Source organism: Salmo salar, chromosome 03 (genome assembly GCF_965601325.2).
Source record: "Salmo salar chromosome 03, fSalSal1, whole genome shotgun sequence".
Taxonomy (NCBI): domain Eukaryota; kingdom Metazoa; phylum Chordata; class Actinopteri; order Salmoniformes; family Salmonidae; genus Salmo; species Salmo salar.
Window position 1 is genome coordinate 74,279,481 of NC_138293.1, and position 27,282 is coordinate 74,306,762.

Sequence of the window (27,282 nt, forward strand, 5' to 3'; positions counted from 1 at the left end):
CTTGTTTTTGGTTGCTATTCATTGAATTGACAAAAAAATACAAGTGTCAATCTTGTTGTGTAAGGAATTCCTGTATGTGAGCCGAAAAGACTCAGTTCACTACATTGAAATAGAGAAATAAATCACAGTCTGTCTGTTTTGTTGAATACCTTCACCCAGAGAGTCGAGGCATGTCTGTCCCTGTTCACTGGGTTCACTAGGTGGCGGTGGCCTGTTGTGGCCTGAAGCTTTCCCTAATTATCTACCTGTTTCTCTCATCCTCTCCTCCTCTCTCCGTGACGTGCAGGGTCCCAACACTAACGTCAGTCCTGTTTGCAATTACCCACAGTGCCCTATGCTGTCTGGAAGAATGAGTTGGATTGACGTCTTTCTGGCCATCTGCCGTTCTTCTATTCCTCTCCCTCCCTCCCTCCCTCCCTCCCTCCCTCCCTCCCTCCCTCCCTCCCTCCCCAACTCTTCTTTGAGAGGATTAAGTGTGTTGATATCTCTGTGTGTCTTTGTCTCATCAATGTGTAAATGTGATGCTGTGTGTGTGTGTGTGTGTGTGTGTGTGTGTGTGTGTGTGTGTGTGTGTGTGTGTGTGTGTGTGTGTGTGTGTGTGTGTGTGTGTGTGTGTGTTCGAGGTTTGGTGTGTCAGTTGCAACTTGAACGTCCAGTAATATCCTTGTCTTTAGTCACAAAATATTTTTTGTAGAACAAATCTGTCCACAGTTTTTACACAAGGTACAGAAATAACCAAATCTTTGTCATTGTAATTTAAATAAATCTCTAAGATTTTATTACATACAATATACACACAACCTGGATCTGCAAACCTGCCTTAAGACTGAAGGATTTGGGTAGGCAGTAATGACCTTCAACGAAAGGCATTTCAGAGGGACAGAGGAAAACAAATCAATATGACAGAACCAATGAGAATATCTCTTAATTAACCAATAAATAATTAAAGTACAAAAGTAATGAAACAACAAGTAAATTAATACATTAACCAAAATGAAAACAGACTGCTGTGCAACACAGACTGAAGACTGTTGTGCTGGAAATGTTTTATAAAAATATTAACAACCATCATTTCAGACACCAGACAATGACAAAAAATGACTAACCGTACATTAATACTGAGAAATAACAATATTAACAACAATAACCGTATTGTGATTGTCATTTCAGGACAAGTTGAGGTACAAGTTGAGGTAAAGTCAAGTGAAGTGTTGAGTTTGTAGAGGACAAGGAGAGGAAGAGAAGAGGGAGAGAGGAGGTAGAATAGTATAAAAATAGTTTGACTACAGTGTGTTTGTTACCTTTAATTACATATAGTTGCTACACGCAAGTTTATCTCACATTTTAACTTACATATAAGTAGAAGTATTAGTATTTATTTGTTGAATCATTCTATACAGTACAGCTGGAGATGGATGACGTTCTACACGTGACCTTTTGGAAGTTGAGAAGAGAACATTTCTGATTGTGCGTTAACTGACACTGAACACCAAGATCTCAGTACAGCATCTCTCTCAGCCACGCTAGAGGGTAGAGGATAAGGTTGAGGAACTGGCTAGCTGAAATGATTAGAACAAGACAGTGATTATCAGAGAATAGAGCTGGGTTGACAGAGGACACAACACTAAGTTAAAGCTCCCTTCTGCAGCACACTGGAGCGCAAAAGTTAGGGCATGGGCTCTACTTTAAAAGATTATTAAAGGGTGTTGCCATAGCAACATACATATCGTCATCGCTCAAAGCAAGCTTCTTGATCCCTGATCATGTCAAACAGGACTCAAATCAGACAACTGCTAAATAGTAAGCATTTTGTAGAGCACTGCATCCACCAACCCAGACCTCTATCTAAAACACCACAGTGGTACTAGGTGGTAGAGTGCAGTAAATTGGGGGAAGTGTAGTAAAACTGTGGTAAAACAGAAGTGCTTTCATAGAGGCGTCCCAATCAGGGCAGGTCGCAGGGCAGGATGGTGTTCCTGCGGTCGTAAGCAGTGTCGTCACTCTCTTCTCCTTCACTCCCCTCATCCAGCACCCTATCCCTCTCCTCCTCTTCCTCTGTCTCGCTCTGATATCGGTCGCTGTCTCGCCCCCGCAGTCTCTCCCTCTCTCTTCCTTTATCTCTCTCTCTGTCTCTTTCCCTGTCTCTTTCCCTGTCTCTTTCCCTTCTGTCTCTATCCCCTCTGTCTCTCTCTCTGTGGGAGCGAGGGAGTGTGGGGATCTGGGAAGACAAAGAGAAATAGAGTCAGAGACAGGCCATCAAAGGATCATCCAACTCAAACGTTCACACAAATATTCCATTGATATCAATACATGATTAACAAGAAGTTAGGATTGAGCCCTAGGACTAGTGGTATCTGTAACCCTGCAGTAAGTCAATGGGAAGCCAGCCTACCTGGTTGTCGTGGCTTGGCAGGGCGCAGTAGCCAGGCTCTGTTCTGCGGAGGATGCGTGGGGAGTGGGTACGGAAGGCAGAGGGCCGTGGGGAGTGGGAGTGGGAACAGTTGGAGCGCTGGGAGGGAGAGTGGACAGAACGGGGGGACGGAGAGCGGACGGAGCGGGGAGAGTTGGTGATGGAGTAGATCTGTGACAGGTTGGAGTGGCCATGGTGGTTGAGTTTGGGCGGGCGGGGGGAACGTGGGGGTAACTCGGGGGGTCTCTTGGGGTCCACCAGGTCTATCTCGGTGAGGACAGGGGGCGGGGGGATGAATTCCTCATCCTCAGGGGAGAGGAGCTCCGCGTCAATCTCAGCTAGCTCTGCCCTGGACAGGTGGTCCACAATCCCAGCACCAAACGAGTCGCCCACCACGTTGATTGAGGTACGCATTCTGTCACTGACCCAACAGACAGACAATGCTGGAGTCAGCCATGACTGATCACTGTGATACAGGTACACTACAAGACAGCAGCTCTCATGGATGAGTAGATGCCAACAATAGCAATGCCATCTACAGCTAAGTACCACTCTACCCTTTACAGTTGACAATATGCGTTGCATTTTGACAGAGCTTGACGTACCCTACTTTTCATTCAGAGAGATAATCAGCAACATTGAATCATTGTAGTCTAATGTCATCATGTTGTTGGAAACAAAGACCAGAGTATCTGAAGTGTAACATCACAGTGATTGTGTGTATGTGACTCACAGCAGCCAGTCGACAGCGATGAGCAGGCTGATGTCCTGGGTGGGCAGGCCCACAGCTGTAAGGATCAACAGCATGGTCACCAGGCCTGCGCTGGGAATACTGGCCGCTCCCACGCTGGCCAGGGTGGCTGTCATACTGAGAGGAGAGGAGGGGAAGGAGTGAGGGAGAGGAAGGAGAAGAGGGAATTGACGTTACACACACGTTTCTCATTCCAAGACATTGTCACCACAGAATGAATTAGCATGTGACTCATAAAAGTCATCAGCAACCATAACTGGTACATACAGTAAACCTACAGTTAGATGACTATTTCAAGGTACAAAAACCCATGGAGGAAATGACACAGCTTTCTCTTACATACATACAGAGCATGACAACCTTAAAACCATCACTACACTTTAGTACTATACCTAAAAGCATAATATATTACACCCAGGTAACACACCTCAACACAAAAGTATCCTGAGAAACCCCCTGAGCCAGGGTTGTTAGTGGTAAAGAAGAGGCCTACCTGACGGTAACAATCTGTCCTGCGTCCAGGTTGATGTCATTCATCTGAGCGATGAAGATGGCTGCCACCGCCTCGTACAGGGCTGTCCCGTCCATGTTGATGGTGGCTCCGATGGGCAGCACGAAACGCGTCACGCGCTTATCGATCTTCAGATTCTCCTCCAGACAGCGAAATGTGACTGGTAACGTTCCCGCACTGAGAGAAGGAGAGAGTGGGTAAGAAAGGGATATAGACCGGTAGAGAGAGATAAAGGGAAGAAAATAAAAATGGGGAGAGAGGGTATAAAGATGTTATAGAGAGAGAGAAGTATTGAGAAAGAAAATAATGACAGAAATTGTGAGGGAGAGTGAGGGACAGGGAGGGTGAGAGTACAAAGTGAGAGTTAAAAAAGAGGGGAGGGGGACAGAGAGGGGGAGAGAAGGGGTGAAATCTAACAGCATTATCATAACAGCAAGTGTATTTTACAATCCAACATGTGAATTGCAGGAATTTGATTTGAGCCTAAGCTAAGCCCAGGTCATAATATAATTAGAGAAAGTTGATAGGATTACTCTTATTCTGTAAAGCCTCCCTAATGCGTCAAAATGACAGTTGGTTTGAGCAGCACGACAGATTCAGAAGCAGCGGAAACATGGCCAGTTTGGCCCATACAACCTTATCCAGAGCCCCAGACATTTACAACCCAGGGTCTGTCTGTCTGTCTGTCTGTCTGTCTGTCTGTCTGTCTGTCTGTCTGTCTGTCTGTCTGTCTGTCTGTCTGTCTGTCTGTCTGTCTGTCTGTCTGTCTGTCTGTCTGTCTGTCTGTCTGTCTGTCTGTCTGTCTGCCTGCCTGCCTGCCTGCCTGCCTGCCTGCCTGCCTGCCTGCCTGCCTGCCTGTCTGTCTGTCTGTCTGTCTGTCTGTCTGTCTGTCTGTCTGTCTGTCTGTCTGTCTGTCTGCCTGCCTGCCTGCCTGCCTGCCTGCCTGCCTGCCTGTCTGTCAGTCTGTCTGTCTGTCTGTCTGTCTGTCTGTCTGTCTGTCTGTCTGTCTGTCTGTCTGTCTGTCTGTCAGACAGAGCTGGTCTGTGATCACCCAGATTCATGCACAGTTGGCTCTATCACATTTACTACAGTACTTGATGCCATACAGTGCTATTAAGGAAAATACACACCAGCACAAATGATCTAAACATAGTATATACACCCCCTCCATACACACCCAATCCCCCCTAGAGTGTTCCTCCCCTACCTGCTGGCGGTGCCCAGGGCAGTGATCCAGGCCTGGAAGATCCCGGAGTAGAAGGTGAAGGGGCTCTTCCTTGTGATGGAGAAGAAGATGAGTGGCAGGATAATGCCCCCGTGGATCATTAGGCCCACTATGACTGTCACCATGTACATGCCCAGCTGTCTAGCCACCACCTCCAGGTCCCCGATGGCTGCTATCTTCCCTGAGATCAGAGAGGCGATACCAACTGGAGAGTACCTGGAGACACAACATTGCTAATGAGGAGGCTTCTTCCAGAATTTTCCAGGTGTAGGAAAATATATGGGGAGAGGAAGCCACTTTAGACTATTGAGACACACTCCACCGATGGCATCAATACTGAAGAGGCAGTGGGACTAGGTGATAACCACAGCTGGGCGGGTCATAGGTCACAGCAACACAAGCTTAGCATCTGAGGTGTAAGGGATGTACTGTGTGTTGATCTGTGAGGAAGATGGCATTTAGCCAGAGTTGTTTGGTAGAGTAGTTAGTATACTGTGTATTACCAGTGTGTTTAGTGTACTATGTGTGACCAGTGTGTTTAGTGTACGGTGTATGACATGTTATTTGTATATACATGTCGGTTTGTTTGGCCAGCTCTGTAGGCCTAGTAGTGAGTCATGTGTTTAGTGTGTAAAATGGGTGATTTACGTTGGGTTTGTGGTATGGAGAACACAGTTCCCTTGGAAAATGTGCTGCACATCAAGATGTCCCCCGAGTATGTGAGAGGGAGAGAGAGAGAGAAAGAGAGAGAGAGAGAGAGAGAGAGAGAGGATGTGTGTTTTTCTCTCTCTCAGTGGTATTGGCCAGTGTCGTGTGAAGTCTCTCTGTCTCTCCCCCTTCTCTCTCTTTTCCCTTGATCTTTCAGTGCTACTGGACTGTCTGTTACTGTCCTGCAACGCATCAAGGCTTTCATCGCTCTCCAAGGACATGGATCTCACCACGTCCCTCTGTCCCGCCCTGCATCAGTCTGTCTGCGCTCTGATTTGTGCTGGCCTGCTGAGCGGCTAGTGGCTCCTTTCCTGTCTGTGGATCCATTACGTTCTGGACCTGTTTCACCCTCTCCCCCCTGGGAACCAGAAAGGCTTCTGCTCTGCTCCCACTCCTGCTAGTCCTCAGCATTCCACACACTGTCATGTCTTAGGGAATTCTTCTCCCTATATTTCTCCCCTTTCCAATCCTCTCTCTGCCCCTGGTCCCAGTTCCCACCATTTTTCTCATGTACGCAGTCCTCCCCTTATTCATCACTGTCAGTGAATTCATCATTCTATAGAATGTTTTTCAGCACTGCAGCCATTGTTCCACTAGAGGAAAACAGACCCATACAGAGACACAGACAGGGACACAGACAGGCACACAGACAGGAAGACACAGACAGGGACACAGACAGAAAGACACAGACAGGGATGCAGACAGGGACACAGACAGGAAGACACAGACAGGGACACAGACAGGAAGACACAGACAGGGACACAGACAGAAAGACACAGACAGGGATGCAGACAGGGACACAGACAGGAAGACACAGACAGGGACACAGACAGGAAGACACAGACAGGGATACAGACAGGACGACACAGACAGGGACACAGGCAGGAAGATAGACAGGGACACAGATAAGAGGACACAGACTGGGACACAGACAGGAAGACAGAGACAGGGACACAGACAGGGATACAGAGTGGGACACAGACAGGGACACAGACAGGAAGACACAGACAGGGAACCAGACAGGGACACAGACAGGGACACAGACAGGTAGACACAGACAGGGACACAGACAGGTAGACACAGACATTGACACAGACAGGAAGAAACAGACAGGTAGACACAGACAGGAAGACACAGACAGGAGGACACAGACGGGGGACACAGACAGGAGGACACAGACAGGGACACAGACAGGAGGACACAGACAGGGACACAGATAGGGACACAGACAGGAAGACACATACAGTGACACAGACAGGAGGACACAGACAGGGACACAGACATGGACACAGAGAGAGACACAGACAAGGACACAGACAGGGACACAGACAGGGACACAGACAGGAAGACACAGACAGGGACACAGACAGGAAGAAACAGACAGGAAGACACAGACAGGGACACAGACAGAAAGACACAGACAGTGACACAGACAGGAAGACACAGACAGGAGGACACAGACGGGGGACACAGACAGGAGGACACAGACAGGGACACAGACAGGAGGACACAGACAGGGACACAGATAGGGACACAGACAGGAAGACACATACAGTGACACAGACAGGAGGACACAGACAGGGACACAGACATGGACACAGAGAGAGACACAGACAAGGACACAGACAGGGACACAGACAGGAAGACACAGACAGGAAGACACAGAGAGACACGTACCACATGATCATGCCCACCATCTTCATGATGATCTCGTTGAGGATGTTGAAGAACTCTGACATGAGCTTCCCCTTCTCTCCCATCTTCCCCATGCACATTCCAAATGTGATGAAGAACCCAATTAAACCTTCAGAAAACATCATTACAACATTAAATCATCTGTTCATAAATACCCAATGTGCTCTCTCAACATGAATGATGAATATATGATGAATATAACTAAACCAATGAAACAAAAGGAAATAGACATAATAGTATTCCGTCCAATCAACAGAAAGAGAGTTGAACCGAACAGGATATTGTTGCCCACTCAGTGAATAGAGAGGAAAGAACCATAGCATTCTCTCACCCAGAACATTCATGCCCCATTTGAACTCCAGTTTCTTCTTGCTGACTATGACAGGTTCTGTCTGGTTCGGGGGCATCACTGACACTTTCTTTGCTACTGTTTGAACCTGAAGAGAGAGAGGTGGGGTGGAGAGGGGGGTGGAGAATAGAGAGAGAGAGAAAGAGAGGTGGGGTGGAGAATAGAGAGAGAGAGAGAGAGAGAGAGAGGTGGGGTGGAGAGGGGGGTGGAGAATAGAGAGAAAGAGAGAGAGGTGGGGTAGAGAGGGGGTGGAGAATAGAGAGAAAGAGAGGTGGGGTAGAAGGGGGGTGGAGAATAGAGAGAGAGAGAGAGCAACCACCAGAAAGAGAGAGATGTTTATGCAGACAGAGAAGAAGAGAGGGGGAGGGAGAGAGAGAGGGAGAGAGAGAGAGAGAGAGAGAGAAGAGGAAATATGGAAAAGGGGGCTGGGGATCGTCATGCAATTTCTTGGCTGATCTGCAAAAGCAATTACAATATCAATTAATCTCTGATGAAGACAAACGCAGTGACAGCACACAACGAGAGAAAGGATCCTTATAAGCCCAGGGCTGAACAGCACACACACACATGCACACGCACACGCACACACACACACACACACACACACACACACACACACACACACACACACACACACTAGGCAGATGCCTTACTGTAGTAAATGAAGACAACCCAACGGAGCTGTAAAGAGATTAGCACCAACAGAAGGTCTGACCCTCACCCAGTCTAACACAGAGTATTTCTAATCATTCAGACACACGCGCATGAAAGAGAGAGAGAACGAGAGCGATAAGGAGAGAGAGAGAAAAAACACAGGATTTGGACAAAAGAAGGCGACTGCTGCGACATGATTGAGGTCTGGATTATCGCTTAAAAATGATCCGACTGCTTGGATTAACAGCAATCATATCTGCCAGGCAGTGTTGCTTTATAAATCACAGTCTTGTCCTGCCTTGTCCTGTCCTGTAGTCTCCTGTCCTCTCCTGTTCTCTCCTGTCCTCTCCTGTCCTCTCCTGTTCTGTCCTGTGGTCAGCCACCTAGGTACAGGATCATGTCCCCTTGATGCTAGGACAGCAGAGTCCCTGCTCATCTTCCAAAAACGTCTGAAACCCTACCTCTTCAAAGAGTATCTTAAATAAGACATCTCCGTCTCATTCCCTCCGTCCTCGCCCCTAAAAATAAAAACTAAAAACCTGCACTTTTCCTACTAGCACTGACTTTGCTGATTTCTTCAGAGGAAAACTGTTCTCACTACGACTATGGTGTGTGGTTGTCTCACCTAGCTATCTTAAGATAAATACACTAACTGTAAATCACGCTGGACAACAGCCTCTGATAAATTCCCAAAATGTCAAATGTAAATGTCAACACAAGAACAGCTATTGGTCAATACAAGGGGAAAGATGTTCAGAGGGAGACATCAAATGTCCAATGCAACAACAAAAGCTTGGAATAAAGAGAGGGGATTAGGATCTGCACAGCTAACACCACACACGTGTTGGTCTGCAAAGTCATCATTTTCTGGGAAATGGAAGGATCATAATATGGAGCGCCTGGGACTTTAAGGTTCTAGCTGCATTTCTGTTCAATGTTCTCTACCTATATAGTACTGTAAATACCCCAATTCATGTTGTTCTGTTCAATGTTCTCTACCTATATAGTACTGTAAATACCCCAATTCATGTTGTTCTGTTCAATGTTCTCTACCTATATAGTACTGTAAATACCCCAATTCATGTTGTTCTGTTCAATGTTCTCTACCTATATAGTACTGTAAATACCCCAATTCATGTTGTTCTGTTCAATGTTCTCTACCTATATAGTACTGTAAATACCCCAATTCATGTTGTTCTGTTCAATGTTCTCTACCTATATAGTACTAATGTCTTCTCTACTCTAAAGCAAAAATCTACTTCCATGATAACGTAAGCCATTCCTTTTTATGAACTTGTTTGTGCATATACAGTCATTTCAAAGTATTTTGCTCCCCTTAACTTCTTCCACATTTTGTTGTGTTACAGCCTGAACTTAAAATGGATTAGATAGAGATTTTTGGTCACTGGCCTACAAACAATAACCCATAATGTCAAAGTGGAATTATATTTTAGGAATTTTTACATATTAATTACAAATGAAAAGCTGAAATGTGTTGAGTCAATAAGTATTCAACCCCTTTGTTATGGCAAGCCTAAATAAATTAAAAAGTCAAAATTTGCTTAGTAAGTCACACAATAAGTTGCATGGACTCAGATTCAACCATAAAGATCAGGTTTTCCAATGCCTCGCAAAGAAGGGCACCTATTTAAAACAGTTACAGAGTTTATGAGCTGTGATAGGAGAAAACTGAGGATGGATCAACAACATTGTAGTTACACCACAATACTAACCTAATTAACAGAGTGAAAAGAAGAAAGCCTGACAGAATACAAATATTCCAAAATATGCATCATGTTTGCAGTAAGGCACTAAAGTAAAACTACAAAAAAATGTGGCAAAGAAATTACCTTTATGTCCTGAATACAAAGTTTTATGTTTGGGGCAAATCCAACAGAACACATCACTGAGTATCACTCTTCATATTTTCAAGCATGGCGGTGGCTGCATCATGTTATGGGTATGCTTGTGATCGGCAATGACTAGGGAGTTTTTTTTTAGGATAAAAAGAAACGGAATAGAGCTAAGAACAGGCAAAATCCTAGAGGAAAACCTGGTTCCGTCTGCTTTCCAACAGACACTGGGAGACAAATTCACCTTTTCAGCAGGACAATAACCTAAAACACAAGGCCAAATAAACACTGGAGTTGCTTACCAAGATGACGTTGAATGTTCCTGAGTGGCCTAGTTACAGTTTTGACAGAGCTTGAAGAATTTAAAAAAGAATAATGTGCAAATATTGTACAATCCAAAGCTCTTACAGACTTACCCAGAAAGACTCAGACTTGTAATCGCTGCCAAAGGGGACTCTAACATGTAATGGGGTTGAGTACTTTTCTAATCAAGATATATTACTGTTTGGTTTTCACAAATATTTTACAAATGTTAGAATTTTTCTTCCAGTTTGACATGACAGAGTATTTAGTGTAGATCGTTGACAAAAAAAAGATAATTAAATCAATTTTAATCCCACTTTTTAACACAACAAAATGTGGGAAAAGTAAAGGGGTGTAATACTTTCTGAAGGCACTGTAACAATCAATTGCCCCATAAGCCACACATTCCCAATACTGGTCATTAAAGCCAGGCTTTGATAAGGTCCAAATCTCACAATAACAACTGAACATCCACTGTTTGATGGGGTAAGGGCTTAGTTCTGCGTCTGGGTCCAGTTCTAGTTCTGGGTCTGGGTCCTACCTGTTGGAAGCAGGCCTGCACCAGGTTTTCAGGGAACAGGTTCCTGATGAGGTCCAGGAAGGCGTCCAGACTGCTGACCTCCTGGTTCTTGGGGGCCGTGTCCTGCTCCTGACTGCTCCTGAGTTTGGGGTTTCCCGGGTGGATCCCCAGGACCAGGATGACCCCCAGGATGGCAGCTATGACCGTAGTGGACATGTAGTAGACCATGGCCCTGGACCCCATCCTCCCACTGGAACGAGCATCCAGACCAGCCAGACCTGGGAGGGAGAGAGACAAGCTGATGAGCAGGGCACATTCCACTTGCGTGTGTGTGTGTGTGTGTGTGTGTGTGTGTGTGTGTGTGTGTGTGTGTGTGTGTGTGTGTGTGTGTGTGTGTGTGTGTGTGTGTGTGTGTGTGTGTGTGTGACTGTGTGTGTGTGTGTGTGTGTGTGTGTGTGGACGTGTTTAACTACTCTTGTGGGAACCAGAAGTCCCAACAGGAATAGTAAACAAACACAAATTTGACCACCTGGGGACATTCTGAAGGTCCGCACGAGGTCAAATGCTATTTCTAGGGGGTTTAGGGTTAAGGTTAGAATTAGTGCTATGGTTAGAATTACATTAAGGGTTTGGAGCTAGGGTTAGTTTTAGGGTTAGAATTAGGAGTTAGGGTCAGGTTTAAGGTAAAGGTTTTTGGGTTAAGGTTAGGGTTAAGGTTAAGGTTAGGGTTATGGTTAGGGTAAGGGTAAGAGTACGGGTTAGGGTTAGGGTTAGGTTTAGGGTTAGGGGTTAGGGAAAATAGGATTTTGAATGGGATGGAATTGTGTGTCCCCACAAGGTTAGCTGTATAAGACTGTGTGTCTGGGTGTGTGTGTGTGTGTGTGTGTGTGTGTGCTGTGTATTACAACAGTGTACCTGTGATGAGGCTGGAGATGATGAGGGGCAAGATGAGCATTTTCAGCATCCTCATGAGGATGTCTCCAGGAAAGGACACCAGCATCAGGGTGTTGGGGTCTGTAATAGAAACATACCGCAGCAGCATCCCAAACAGCGACCCCGCTATTACACCTGTTACAGTTCACAGAGGAGAGGAGTAAGCACAACAGCCACACAATGGTTGCCTCTGTCACCCTTACAGCTTCCGTGAGAGCACAGAGAGAAGAGAGTCCAGTGAAACGCTTCAGAAGAGCACTTCGAGAGGGTTTATAATCACAGCGTCTGACTCATTGGATTTCCATTCCAGGGGGATTTACAGTAAGTGCACTAGTGCCAACAAGAAGTGATGTGTACAGCGCATTCGGAAAGTATTCAGACCCCTTTACCTTTTCCACACTTTGTTGGGTTACAGCCTTTTTCTAAAATGGATTAAAAATAAAATCCTCATTAATCTACACACAATACCCCATAATGACAAAGCGAAAACGTAACTACAAGTATTCAGACCCTTTGCTATGAAACTCGAAATTGGGCTCAGGTCCATCCTGTTTCCATTGATCATCCTTGAGATGTTTCTACAACTAGATTGGAGTCCACCTGTGGTAAATTCAATTGATTGGACATGATTTGGAAAGGCACACACCTGTCCATATAAGGTCCCACAGTTGACAGTGCATGTCAGAGCAAATACCAAGCCATGAGGTTGAAGGAATTTTCCGTAGACCTCCGTGACAGGACTGTGTTGAGGCACAGATCTGGGGAAGGGTACCAATTTTTTTTGCAGCATTGAAGGTCCCCAAGACCACTGTGGCCTCCATCATTCTTAAATGGAAGAAGTTTGGAACCTCCAAGACTCTTCCTAGAGCTGTCCGTCTAGCCAAACTGAGCAATCGGGGGAGAAGGGCCTTGGTCAGGGAGGTGACCAAGAACCCGATGGTCACTCTGACAGAGCTCCAGAGTTCCTCAGTGGAGATGGGAGAACCTTCCAGAAGGACAACCATCTCTGCAGCACTCCACCAATCAGGCCTTTATGGTAGACTGGCCAGACGGAAGCCACTCCTCAGTAAAAGATACATGACAGACTGCTTGGCGTTTGCCAAAAGGCACCTAAAGGACTCTCAGACCATAAGAAACAAGATTCTCTGGTCTGATTAAACCAAGATTGAACCCTTTGGCCTGAATGCCAAGCGTCACATCTGGAGGAAACCTGGCACCATCCCTACATTGAAGCATGGTGGTGGCAGCATAATGCTGTGGGGATGTTTTTCAGCGGCAGGGACTGGGAGACTAGTCAGGAATGAGGGAAAGATGAACGGAGCAAAGTACAGAAATATCCTTGATGAAAACCTGCTCCAGACTGCTCAGGGCCTCAGACTGGGGAGAAGGTTCACCTTCCAACAGGACAACAACCCTTAGCACACAGCCAAGACAACGCATTAGTGGCTTTGGGACACGTTTCTGAATGTCCTTGAGTGGCCCAGCCAGAGCCCGGACTTGAACCCGACTGAACATCTCTGGAGAGACCTGAAAATTGCTGTGCAGCGACGCTACCATCCAACCTGACAGAACTTGAGAGGATCTGCAGAGAAGAATGGGAGAAACTCCCCAAATTCAAGTGTGCAAAGCTTAGCATCATACCCAAGAATACTCAAGGCTGTGATCGCTGCCAAAGGTGCCTCAACAAAGTACTCAGTAAAGTATCTGAATACTTATGTAAATAAGATATTTCTATTTTTTGTTTTTATACATTTGCAAAAATGTCTAAAAACGTGCTTTTGCTTTGTCATTATGGGGTTTTATGTGTAGATTGATGAGAAAAAAAAGAATTTAATCAATTTTAGAATAAGGCTCTAACTTAACAAAATGTGGAAAAAATGTAAGGGGTCTTTATACTTTCCGAATGTACTGTATGTACTAACTATATTCTTGATATGTAACTATGGTGAAGAAAACTTAGAGAGAAGTGCCATGTGTGTAAAATGTGTGTGAGAAAGCTGTAAAAAAATAAGAGAGAAAGTTTGTTATTGTCGTAGAAGAGGGGGATGGGCTAATAAACATTTAATAAAATGTTTATATATAAAAAATAGTGTGCTAGAGCAGGAAATACAGAGAGCTGAAATGCAGTGTAACACTTTATAACCACTGAAGTTGATGAAGTAATTGATTTCCTGACAGTTGACCACCATGAAGCGAGGTGGTAGGTGGGTAGGTGCCTACCTACCCAGTATAGTGAGGACGAGCAGTGAGTTTCGGATGAGGAAGCCACAGTAGGTTCCCAAGAAACTATTGGGAAGTTTGGGTTCCAACAAGTCCAACACTCCAGCGCCAACAATGGGTGGCAGTGCCTCATCATAATGGGCCTTGTTAGACTGGTGGACTGGCTGCTGATTCGTCATCCTGTCTGTGGTAGAGAGGGAGACAGTGAGAGAGGGAGGTGTACTGTGAGAGCACACATCTGCCTGGTCAGAAAACAGCCCCATGCCTCTTCCTCTGGTGTAAGCATTACAGTGGCTCCCCTTAGCCTTTCTATTGGCTTGGGGAAATGTACACCATATTGTTGTTTTACACCTGGTTCCTTGAGATCTGCGAAGACAGAGGGGGAAGAGGCGAGGAGTTGTTTTCAAACCAGTTTAACATCATCACCATACCAAGGGAAGACCGAAACCGTTGGGTGCTGTTGACTAAGATGAGTAAAACGTAGATCTGACAGATCAGTCAGGATAAGGTCTGATAAATGTCATTACATTGAGAAGGAATGTACCCACAACCTGAATAATACAGGATATGGAGGTGGAGAAAGATGGATGGAAAACAATTGGGAGAGAGACGGAGAGAGGCGGAGTAACAAAGCACTCTGACAATCATCTGAGAGTCATGTCATGGGAATGATCAACGATAATCTGACAATGTGAGTGATGGAGCACAATTCTATTCAAGTCAACCAGAGAATCACTGTAGTCACCCCCACATCACAACCTAAACCAAACCCCCCACTTCTGCCAGAGAAGGAACATCCAGCCTAACATCAGATATCAGACTAGACAGGTTCAAACATAGTCAAAACAATAGGTGGACGTGCCATCCAAACAAGACCTTTACATAAAAACATCAATATTATGTAAGCTACGTAAATCTGATCAGGTTTGATATATTATAATAATATTCAACTAATAACTACTCAGTCTGCCTAGTCTGTCTGTTCCAGTATTCCAATGCAGTGACCAGCAGCACCAGCTCCAACAGAGTGTAGAGAGGGATGATGAATCCCCCTCCCACCAGAGATAAACACATCTGGAGAGCAACATGGCGGTGTGTGAAGTCAGTGTCAGGAACCTGAGTGGCACATTTACAAACAGACCGCCTCCGTAGGGACAATCACACATGATTATAATTCATCAGCCATGCAGATGGCATTTCTACATAAGGAAGAATGGAGAAAACACTCACCAAAATGCACGTAGACCAGTCTAGTCTAACCTCCTTCTATTCCCTCTCTCCTTCCTTCTTTACCTCCTCCACTCTCTATGGACCTCACCCTTTGACCTCGCTTCTCTCCATCGTGCTCTCTTTCCCCGCTCTGTTCATCAGCTTGTCTTCATCTGTCGTTTAAAGTCCAACAACAGTTGCTGCCCAGGCATAAAGAGGGATTGCCAGCAAATGCAACAAAAATTTGGGGGAAGGGAATCTCTTGCCAAATTTCGATAGCAGACCGATATAATCCCTTGTGAACTGTGCGATGGGGGGAAAGGGAGGGGTGGAGGGGGCTCCCTGTTTCTGTTACTGTACCAATCCTCTTTGCAAAATTCATTTCATTCTTAACATTAATGTTTACAAACATCCAGGAGACAATGTACCGTACTACAATTATCCAGCAGTCCTGTTGTAGGAGGGTGAGTCAGAAACCGCACCATGATCTGATGAACTGTAGAATCACTGTACTATCAGAAAACACAGAGTAGACCGATGAACACACAGAGTGTTTATGTGCATCCCAAATAGCAATCTTTTCTCTATATAGTGTACAATTGACCCAGGCTCATAGGGCTCTGGCCAAAAGTAGTGCACTATAAAGGGAAAAGGGTGCCATTTGGGACACAGATCTCATTGCCAATACTTTGTTCAGTAGGATGGCAGTGCCAAAAACAGCCCAGGTCTACAGCTCTTAGGATGGGTATTAAGACCTTGGAGGAGGTCAGACAGAGGACCCAACCCTATTGAATGACATATACAGTAGGATTTTAATAAGATCTCTATGCCCGACCCACTGTCCTACCAAACATCAGGATGTATCCTGCATCATGTAATGAGGATATATCCTGAAGATTGAACAGTGCATAAATTGCAGTGACATGCTCAACGACCTGTAGCCTGCTGTAGCCATGTTGTAAATCCATTTTCTTCCCAAGACTAAGGGGTTATTTTCTGTCTCCAGGAAATGTAGGAATGGCCTGAGCAGTGGGATTGGGAGCTAGCCTCCAAGGCTCCAACAGACCAACATGGAAGATAGTCCACATGTAACCCTGGATCAGAGCTAGCCTCCAATAGACCAACAGGGAAGAAAGTCTACATATAGCTCTGGACCAGAGCAGCTAGCCTCCAACAGACTGAAAGGGAAGATAGTCCACATGTAGCCCTGGATCAGAGCTAGTCATAGGGACTTGTCATATTAGTTTATGTTACATCATATCACCTCGTATCGCAGATGAGTAATGTGCTTAATAATGTAATGTTCATCATAATCTCAGCACCCAGAGCACTATCTTGAATGCAGGCTTGCTAGCTATATTATTGTCAGTTTTTTACAAGATACTATATACATAAAAGCAGACAGTCAATGGGTTTACACTGTTAAGTCAGAGCCCTTACGGTAAATCCAGGATTTGGTCAAACATGACAGAGATATTACAACCTTGGCAGGTAGGTTCAAAGGCCATGATCTCTCTGAGAAGAAAGCTACAGTATTCCTCAGGAAAAGGCTTTAGGGAAGCACTCAGAACAGAAACATGTGTTAGAAATGAGCATAAAGCACCAGGGATGAAGGAGGATACTTCAAAGACAGCAAGTCTCAACGGGAGGAGAAAGCTGTAATCCTTACTGGCAGGGCTGTTACTGGCAGTGGTGTTTTTCTTTACGTGTCTTGCCATGTTGAGCTCTCCTGGATCAGCAAGAAGACCAGAGTGAAACTAGTTCCATGCATCCAGATTCCAGAGATACTCATATCCCCTGAATGGTCATGCCAGTCAAGTCAGGAGGGCTAATCTCTCTCTCTTTGATTAGGAGGAGAGATTTACATCACCGTAGTATGTAATCCAATATCGCTGAGCTATCAATGCACATATTAACATTGGATCTGAAAACAAACTACCTATGTTATGATCTCTCTCACATCACGATCACTATCAATATGACTATCACTTTCACTACGACGATCAGTATCTATCACTGTCACTATGACGATCAGAATATATCACTGTCACTGTCAGATGATGATCAGCATCTAACACTGTCACTATGACGATCAGCATCTATCACTGTCACTATGACGATCAGCATCTATCACTGTCACTATGACGATCAGCATCTATCACTGTCACTGTCACTATGATGATCAGCATCTATCACTGTCACTGTCACTATGATCATCAGCATCTATCACTGTCACTGTCACTATGATCATCAGCATCTATCACTGTCACTGTCACTATGATGATCAGTATCTATCACTGTCACTGTCACTATGATCATCAGCATCTATCACTGTCACTGTCACTATGATGATCAGAATCTATCACTGTCACTGTCACTATGATCATCAGCATCTATCACTGTCACTGTCACTATGATGATTGGCATCTATCACTGTCACTGTCACTATGATGATCAGCATCTATCACTGTCACTATGACGATCAGCATCTATCACTGTCACTATGACGATCAGCATCTATCACTGTCACTGTCACTATGATCATCAGCATCTATCACTGTCACTGTCACTATGATGATCAGCATCTATCACTGTCACTATCACTGTCACTAAGACGATCAGCATCTATCACTGTCACTGTCACTATGATGATCAGCATCTAACACTGTCACTATGACGATCAGCATCTATCACTGTCACTATGACGATCAGCATCTATCACTGTCACTATGACGATCAGCATCTATCACTGTCACTATGATCATCAGCATCTATCACTGTCACTGTCACTATGATGATCAGCATCTATCACTGTCACTGTCACTATGATGATCAGCATCTAACACTGTCACTGTCACTATGATGATCAGCATCTATCACTGTCACTATGATGATCAGCATCTATCACTGTCACTGTCACTATGATGATCAGCATCTATCACTGTCACTGTCACTATGATGATCAGCATCTATCACTGTCACTATGACGATCAGCATCTATCACTGTCACTATGACGATCAGCATCTATCACTGTCACTATGACGATCAGCATCTATCACTGTCACTGTCACTATGACGATCAGCATCTATCACTGTCACTGTCACTATGATGATCAGCATCTATCACTGTCACTGTCACTATGATCATCAGCATCTATCACTGTCACTGTCACTATGATCATCAGCATCTATCACTGTCACTGTCACTATGATGATCAGTATCTATCACTGTCACTGTCACTATGATCATCAGCATCTATCACTGTCACTGTCACTATGATGATCAGAATCTATCACTGTCACTGTCACTATGATCATCAGCATCTATCACTGTCACTGTCACTATGATGATTGGCATCTATCACTGTCACTGTCACTATGATGATCAGCATCTATCACTGTCACTATGACGATCAGCATCTATCACTGTCACTATGACGATCAGCATCTATCACTGTCACTGTCACTATGATCATCAGCATCTATCACTGTCATTGTCACTATGATGATCAGCATCTATCACTGTCACTATCACTGTCACTAAGACGATCAGCATCTATCACTGTCACTGTCACTATGATGATCAGCATCTAACACTGTCACTATGACGATCAGCATCTATCACTGTCACTATGACGATCAGCATCTATCACTGTCACTATGACGATCAGCATCTATCACTGTCACTATGACGATCAGCATCTATCACTGTCACTATGATGATCAGCATCTAACACTGTCACTATGACGATCAGCATCTATCACTGTCACTATGACGATCAGCATCTATCACTGTCACTATGACGATCAGCATCTATCACTGTCACTGTCACTATGATGATCAGCATCTATCACTGTCACTGTCACTATGATGATCAGCATCTAACACTGTCACTATGATGATCAGCATCTATCACTGTCACTGTCACTATGATGATCAGCATCTATCACTGTCACTATGATGATCAGCATCTATCACTGTCACTGTCACTATGATGATCAGCATCTAACACTGTCACTATGACGATCAGCATCTATCACTGTCACTATGACGATCAGCATCTATCACTGTCACTGTCACTATGATGATCAGCATCTATCACTGTCACTGTCACTATGATGATCAGCATCTAACACTGTCACTATGATGATCAGCATCTATCACTGTCACTGTCACTATGATGATCAGCATCTATCACTGTCACTATGATGATCAGCATCTATCACTGTCACTGTCACTATGATCATCAGCATCTATCACTGTCACTGTCACTATGATCATCAGCATCTATCACTGTCACTGTCACTATGATGATTAGCATCTATCACTGTCACTGTCACTATGATGATCAGCATCTATCACTGTCACTGTCACTATGATGATCAGCATCTATCACTGTCACTGTCACTATGATGATCAGCATCTATCACTGTCACTATGACGATCAGCATCTATCACTGTCACTATGACGATCAGCATCTATCACTGTCACTATGACGATCAGCATCTATCACTGTCACTATGACGATCAGCATCTATCACTGTCACTGTCACTATGATCATCAGCATCTATCACTGTCACTGTCACTATGATGATCAGCATCTATCACTGTCACTATCACTGTCACTATGACGATCAGCATCTATCACTGTCACTGTCACTATGATGATCAGCATCTAACACTGTCACTATGACGATCAGCATCTATCACTGTCACTATGACGATCAGCATCTATCACTGTCACTATGACGATCAGCATCTATCACTGTCACTGTCACTATGATGATCAGCATCTATCACTGTGACTATGATGATCAGCATCTAACACTGTCACTATGACAATCAGCATCTATCACTGTCACTATGACGATCAGCATCTATCACTGTCACTATGACGATCAGCATCTATCACTGTCACTATGACGATCAGCATCTATCACTGTCACTGTCACTATGATCATCAGCATCTATCACTGTCACTGTCACTATGATGATCAGCATCTAACACTGTCACTATGATGATCAGCATCTATCACTGTCACTATGATGATCAGCATCTATCACTGTCACTGTCACTATGATGATCAGCATCTATCACTGTCACTGTCACTATGATCAGCATCTATCACTGTCACTGTCACTATGATGATCAGCATCTAACACTGTCACTATGATCATCAGCATCTATCACTGTCACTGTCACTATGATGATCAGCATCTATCACTGTCACTGTCACTATGATCAGCATCTATCACTGTCACTGTCACTATGACGATCAGCATCTATCACTGTCACTGTCACTATGATGATCAGCATCTAACACTGTCACTATGACGATCAGCATCTATCACTGTCACTATGACGATCAGCATCTATCACTGTCACTATGACGATCAGCATCTATCACTGTCACTATGATGATCAGCATCTAACACTGTCACTATGACGATCAGCATCTATCACTGTCACTGTGACGATCAGCATCTATCACTGTCACTATGACGATCAGCATCTATCACTGTCACTGTCACTATGATGATCAGCATCTATCCCTGTCACTGTCACTATGATGATCAGCATCTAACACTGTCACTATGATGATCAGCATCTATCACTGTCACTGTCACTATGATGATCAGCATCTATCACTGTCACTGTCACTATGATGATCAGCATCTAACACTGTCACTATGTCGATCAGCATCTATCACTGTCACTATGACGATCAGCATCTATCACTGTCACTATGACGATCAGCATCTATCACTGTCACTGTCACTATGATGATCAGCATCTATCACTGTCACTGTCACTATGATGATCAGCATCTAACACTGTCACTATGATGATCAGCATCTATCACTGTCACTGTCACTATGATGATCAGCATCTATCACTGTCACTATGATGATCAGCATCTATCACTGTCACTGTCACTATGATCATCAGCATCTATCACTGTCACTGTCACTATGATCATCAGCATCTATCACTGTCACTGTCACTATGATGATTAGCATCTATCACTGTCACTGTCACTATGATCATCAGCATCTATCACTGTCACTGTCACTATGATGATCAGCATCTATCACTGTCACTGTCACTATGATGATCAGCATCTATCACTGTCACTATGATGATCAGCATCTATCACTGTCACTGTCACTATGATGATCAGTATCTATGACTGTGACTGTCACTATGACAATCAGTATCTACAGTGTCTTCAGAAATCTACACACAATACCCCATAGCGACAAAGTGAAAACAATGTTCTGAAATTTTAGAAATTATAGAATATCTCATTTACATAAGTATTCAAACGCCTGGGTCAGTAATTTCTAGATGCAACCTTGGCAGCGATTAAAGCTGTGAGTCTTTTTGGGTAAGTCTCTAGATTGTGCCACATATGCTCATTATTATTTCAAAATTCTTTAAGCTCTGTCAAATTGGTTGTTGATCATTGCTAGACAACCATTTTCATATCTTGCCATAGATTTTCAAGTAGATTTAAGTCAAAACTGTAACTCGGTTTGTTTCACTTGTGTTTTGTGGGTGGTTATTTTCTGTATAGCCTGTGTGCCTTATGGAACTGTTTTTCGTTGTACATTTATTTTGTTTAAGTATTTTCATCAAATTAATTAAGTATGAGCACTTTACCCGCTGCGCCTTGGTCCTATCCTTACGACGCCCATGACACTGTGTCTGGTGGAAAGCAGACTGGACCAGGTTTTCCTGTAAGATCTTGCCTGTTCTTAGCTCCATTCCATTTATTTTTATCATAAAAAAACTCCCTAGTCCTTGTCGATCACAAGCATACCCATAACATGATGCAGTTTTCGAATATTTTTTTCTGTACAGACATCCTTCTTTTCACTCTGTCAGTTAGTTTAGTATTGTGGAGTAACTACAATGTTGTTGATCCATCCTCAGTTTTCTCCTATTACAGCCATTAAACTCTGTAATTGTTTTAAAGTCACCATTGGCCTCAAAGTGAAATCCCTGAGGTTTCCTTCCTCTACTAATTAATAACTTCACCATGCTCAAAGGGATATTCAATGTCTGTTTTTTTTTTTTTTTACCCATCTAGCAATAGGTGCCCTTCTTTGCGAGGCATTGGAAAACCCTGGTCTTTGTGGTTGAATCTGAGTTTGAAATTCACTGCTTGACTGAGGGACTGTACAGATAATTGTATGTATGGGGTACAGAGATGAGGTAGTCATTCAAAATCATGTTAAACACTATTATTGCACACAGAGTGAATCCATGCAACTTATTATGTTACTGGTTAAGCTCATTTGTACTGCTGAACTTATTTAGGCTTTCCATAACAAAGGGGTTGAATACTTATTGACTCAAGACATTTCAGCTTTTCATTTTTAATAAAAATAATAATAATTGAAAAACATAATTCTACTTTGACATTGTGTGTAGGTCAGGGACATAAAATCTCAGTTTAATCCATTTTAAATTCAGTCTGTAACACAACAAAATGTGGACAAAGTCAAGGGGTGTGAATACTTTCTCAAGGCACTGTGTCAGTGGTGAATGATGGTCATTAATGACAGCATATATATATATATATATATTTTAAACTTTATTTAACTTGGCAAGTCAGTTAAGAACAAATTCTTATAAACAATGACAGCCTACTGGGGAACAGTGGGTTAACTGCCTTGTTCAGGGGCAGAATGACAGATTTTTACCTTGTTAGTTCAGGGATTCGATCCAGCAACCTTTCAGTTACTGGCCCAATGCACAAACCACTAAGCCACCTGCCGCCCCAAAAGTATTAACCAATGACTGGGGTATTAACTGAACTCCACCATGCAGAGACCCACGCATGCTCTCATCCAATCAGTGACCCTCCCTGCCCCTGACCAATCAGTGATGTGGGTTTAAGAGACTTAACAGCTGTGTGATGGCTAGCCCACCGCTAAACCCCCACCCTCTGTCTACAGCCCTATTAACTAACAGGACATGGGAGTTTATATGCATTTACGTTGAGCTCTGTGTATGCATTTGTCTTTATCACGTGAGCATGTTGTGTGTGTGTGTGTGTGTGTGTATGTGTGTGTGTGTGTGTGTGTGTGTGTGTGTGTGTGTGTGTGTGTGTGTGTGTGTGTGTGTGTGAGAGAGAGGGGGGGATTATTTCCATTTGTTGACTGTTTGGTGTGATTTTCGCTGGGAAAGAGATATAATCCCATATCCCCCTCCCTTCTTCCAGAGAGAACAAGGGAGGGGGTCTTGAAACTTTCGACAGGATACTACTACAACACTGCACTGTATAGGTTAACAAGTCCATTCAGAAACATAAAATCAAAGTTTATTAGTCGCGTACACAGATTTGCAGATGTTATCGCAAGTATCAATACAGGATTAAGATTGAATCCTACTACACTGGCTTTGACGCTCGTCGGATGTGGCAGGGCTTGAAAACTATTACGAACTAGAAAGGGAAACCCAGACGTGAGCTGCCCAGTGACGTGAGCCTACCAGACGACCTAAATGCCTTTTATGCTCGACTGTGTGATAACGCTCTCTCGGTAGCCGATGTGAGCAAGACCTTTAAACAGGTCAACATTCACAAAGCCGCGGGGCCAGACAGATTACCAGGACGTGTACTCAGAGCATGCGCGGACCAACTGGCAAGTGTCTTCACTGACATTTTCAACCTCTCCCTGACTGAGTCTGTAATACCTACATGTTTCAAGCAGACCACCATAGATCCTGTGCCCAAGGAAGCGAAGGTAACCTGTCTAAATGATTACCGCCCCGTAACACTCATGTCGGTAGCCATGAAGTGCTTTGAAAGGTTGGTCATGGCTCACATTAACAGCATCCTCCCGGATACCCTAGACCCACTCCAATATGCATACCGCCCCAACAGATACAAAGATGACGCAATCTCAATTGCACTCCACACTGTCCTTTCCCACCTGGACAAAAGGAACACCTATGTGAGAATTCTGTTCATTGACAACAACTCAGCGTTCAACACCATAGAGCCCATGAAGCTCATCACTAAGCTAAGGACCCTGGGACTAAACACCTCCCTCTGCAACTGGATCCTGGACTTCTTGACGGGCCGCTCCAAGATGGTAAGGGTAGGCAACAACACGTCTGCCACGCTGGTCCTCAACACAGGGGCCCCTCAGGGGTGTGTACTTAGTACCCTCCTGTACTCCCTGTTCACCCACGACTGCGTGGCCAAACACGACTCCAACACCATCATTAAGTTTGCTGACGACACAACAGTGGTAGGCCTGATCACAGACAACGATGAGACAGTCTATAGGGAGGAGGTCAGAGAACTAGCAGCGTGATGCCAGGACAACAACCTCTCCATCAATGTGAGCAAAACAAAGGAGCTGATCGTGGACTACAGGAAAAGGCGGGCCAAACAGGCCCCCATTAACATCAACGGGGCTGCAGTGGAGCGGGTCTAGAGTTTCAAGTTCCTTAGTGTCCACATCACCAACGATCTATCATGATCCAATCACACCAAGGCAGTTGTGAAGAGGGCATGACAAAACCTTTTCCCCCTCAGGAGACTGAAAATATTTAGCATGGGTCCCCAGATCCTCAAAAAGTTCTACAGCTCCGCCATCGGGAGCATCCTGACTGGTTGCATCACCGCCTGGTATGACAACTGCTCGGCATCTGATTGTAAGGCGCTACAGAGGGTAGTGCGTACGGCCCAGTACATCGCTGGGACCAAGCTTCCTGCAATCCAGGACCTATATAATTGGCAGTGTCAGAGGAAAGCCATAAAATTGTCAGAGACTCCAGTCACCCTAGTCATAGACTGTTCTTTCTGCTACCGCACGGCAAGCGGTACTGGAGCGCCAAGTCTAGGACCAAAAGGCTCCTTAACAGCTTCTACCCCCAAGCCATAAGACTGCTGAACAATTAATCAAATGGCCACCGGACTATTACATTGACCCCCCCCCCACGCCTCCATTTTGTTTTGTACACTGCTGCTACTCGCTGTTTATTATCTATGCATAGTCAGTTCACCCCTACCCACATGTAAAATTACCTCGATTAACCTGTACCCCCGCACACTGACACTGACTCGGTACCGGTACCCCCTGTATATAGCCTCGTTATTGTTATGTTATTGTGTTACTTTTTATTATTTTTTACTTTAGTTTATTTGGGAAATATTTTCTTAACTCTTCTTGAACTGCATTGTTGGTTAAGGGCTTGTAAGTAAGCATTTCACGGTAAGGTCTACACTTGTTGTATTCGGCGCATGTGACAAATAAAGTTTGCTTGTGTTTCTAGCTCCAACAGTGCAGTAATACCAAGCAATAAAAAATGTAAAATAGACACATACACTGAATAGTGTGTGCAGCACACACACAGGCACACAGGCACACAGGCACGCAGGCAGGCATCACACATAATCTCACCTCAGAAATGTTAATTCTAGGTTCAAGGAGTTTACTCATACAGCATATGCACATACACCCACACACACGTGTTAAGGGCATGTTCAGACCATATAGAGAAAATGTATGTAGTGGGTTTGTATGTAGTGTAATAACCCTCTGTCTCAGGCTCAACATTAGTCAGATTTGGTCGTCAGTGGCAAACTCTGGAATCAATAGACCATGACAGAGAGAAAAAATAGGGAGCTTGTGTATTTTTCATTGACTGTTCATCAGTGTGTGCATCTGTCTGTGTGTCTGTGTGTGTGTGTGTGTGTGTGTGTGTGTGTGTGTGTGTGTGTGTGTGTGTGTGTGTGTGTGTGTGTGTGTGTGTGTGTGTGTGTGTGTGTGTGTGTGTGTGTGTGTGTGTGTGGCAGCCCCTCCATTCCTCTCTCTCGGACTGTAATCTGAGTGTATTAATCTGTTGTTTGAACTCCTTAAGCACAGACTGTCTATCACATCTGCTCTCTTCACCCTTCTAAAGCTCTGCTATTTATAAATCCTCCCTCATACTCTCTCTTTCCTCTTTCCTTTCGATCTGTCATTGGAATGCAATTTCTCCAGCAGAAGCTAGTTTTATTCTTCCCAATCCTCCAGAACAGTTTATCCATCCTCTCCTTTTGCCAAAAATATCTTTGAATATTCTCAGTTTTTTTTTCTCCAAACGCAAACTCTGTCTTGGTTCTCTCTTCTTCTCACTCTGACTCTAAACACAACTATTTGAAATGCAACAGCTGGGAAAGCATTTCATTGGAATGTAAATAGTCAGCTAATTCTGAGGTTCCATAGCACTGTTAATATCGAACCATCACCGCTGACTACACTCCAGTGAAAGAAAAATGATGATACAGAACATTCCATAAAATCGAATGAAGATGAACGATGTACACACACACACCTACACCTATATACACACACCTACACCTATATACACACATCACCACAGACAAACTGGTAGCAGTACCAGGATATAAAGACAGTCAATGTGCAGCACATTCTGACTGAGAGAAACAGAGCAAAAGTGACATGAGCACATGGACTCCAAATTCATAGCAATTCAGTGAATGAAAAATAGCACTGACAATGGTAGTACAACAACATTTCTGGTAAATCCTATGCACATGGGTGGGGGAGGATTTGAGACGAACATGAAAGAAATGTCCAGACATCACTCAGAAGATGAGAAAGATCAGAGGGAGGACAGGTGAAGGGATAGAAGGAACGAAGAGAAGGGAGGTAAAGTCAGTCCTACCTGCTGTGTGTCGTCTCCCATCCAACCAGAGCAAGGCATCGGGAGAGACACAATGAAGGGAGGAAAGGATGGAGCGATAGAGAGAGAGAAAGAATAGGCAAAATCCCAGTCCTTGCGTCATCTGAGAAAATTGGCAGATTAATAAAACAGCTTGGATCTCTGAGTCCCCTTGCTTGCTCCTTACTCTCTCTCCCTCACTCTCTCTATTTCTAGTTCTCTTTATGTTTCTTTTCTACTCCCTCTCT

The 27,282-nt window shown here is 44.2% G+C and overlaps 1 protein-coding gene across 1 annotated transcript; it reads right to left on the reverse strand.

The window, feature by feature from the left end:
- Positions 1–755: 755 nt before the first annotated feature.
- LOC106601550 (excitatory amino acid transporter 2) lies at positions 756–27,282 on the reverse strand. Its single transcript, XM_014193848.3, has 11 exons — positions 27,038–27,282; positions 14,137–14,316; positions 11,895–12,047; positions 11,001–11,257; positions 7,632–7,737; positions 7,283–7,409; positions 4,880–5,113; positions 3,655–3,849; positions 3,144–3,278; positions 2,393–2,831; positions 756–2,218 (listed from the first exon to the last, which is right to left on the reverse strand). The coding sequence occupies exons 1-11, from the start codon at positions 27,156–27,158 to the stop codon at positions 1,946–1,948; spliced, it is 2,220 nt and encodes a 739-aa protein (XP_014049323.1). The 5' UTR covers positions 27,159–27,282; the 3' UTR covers positions 756–1,945.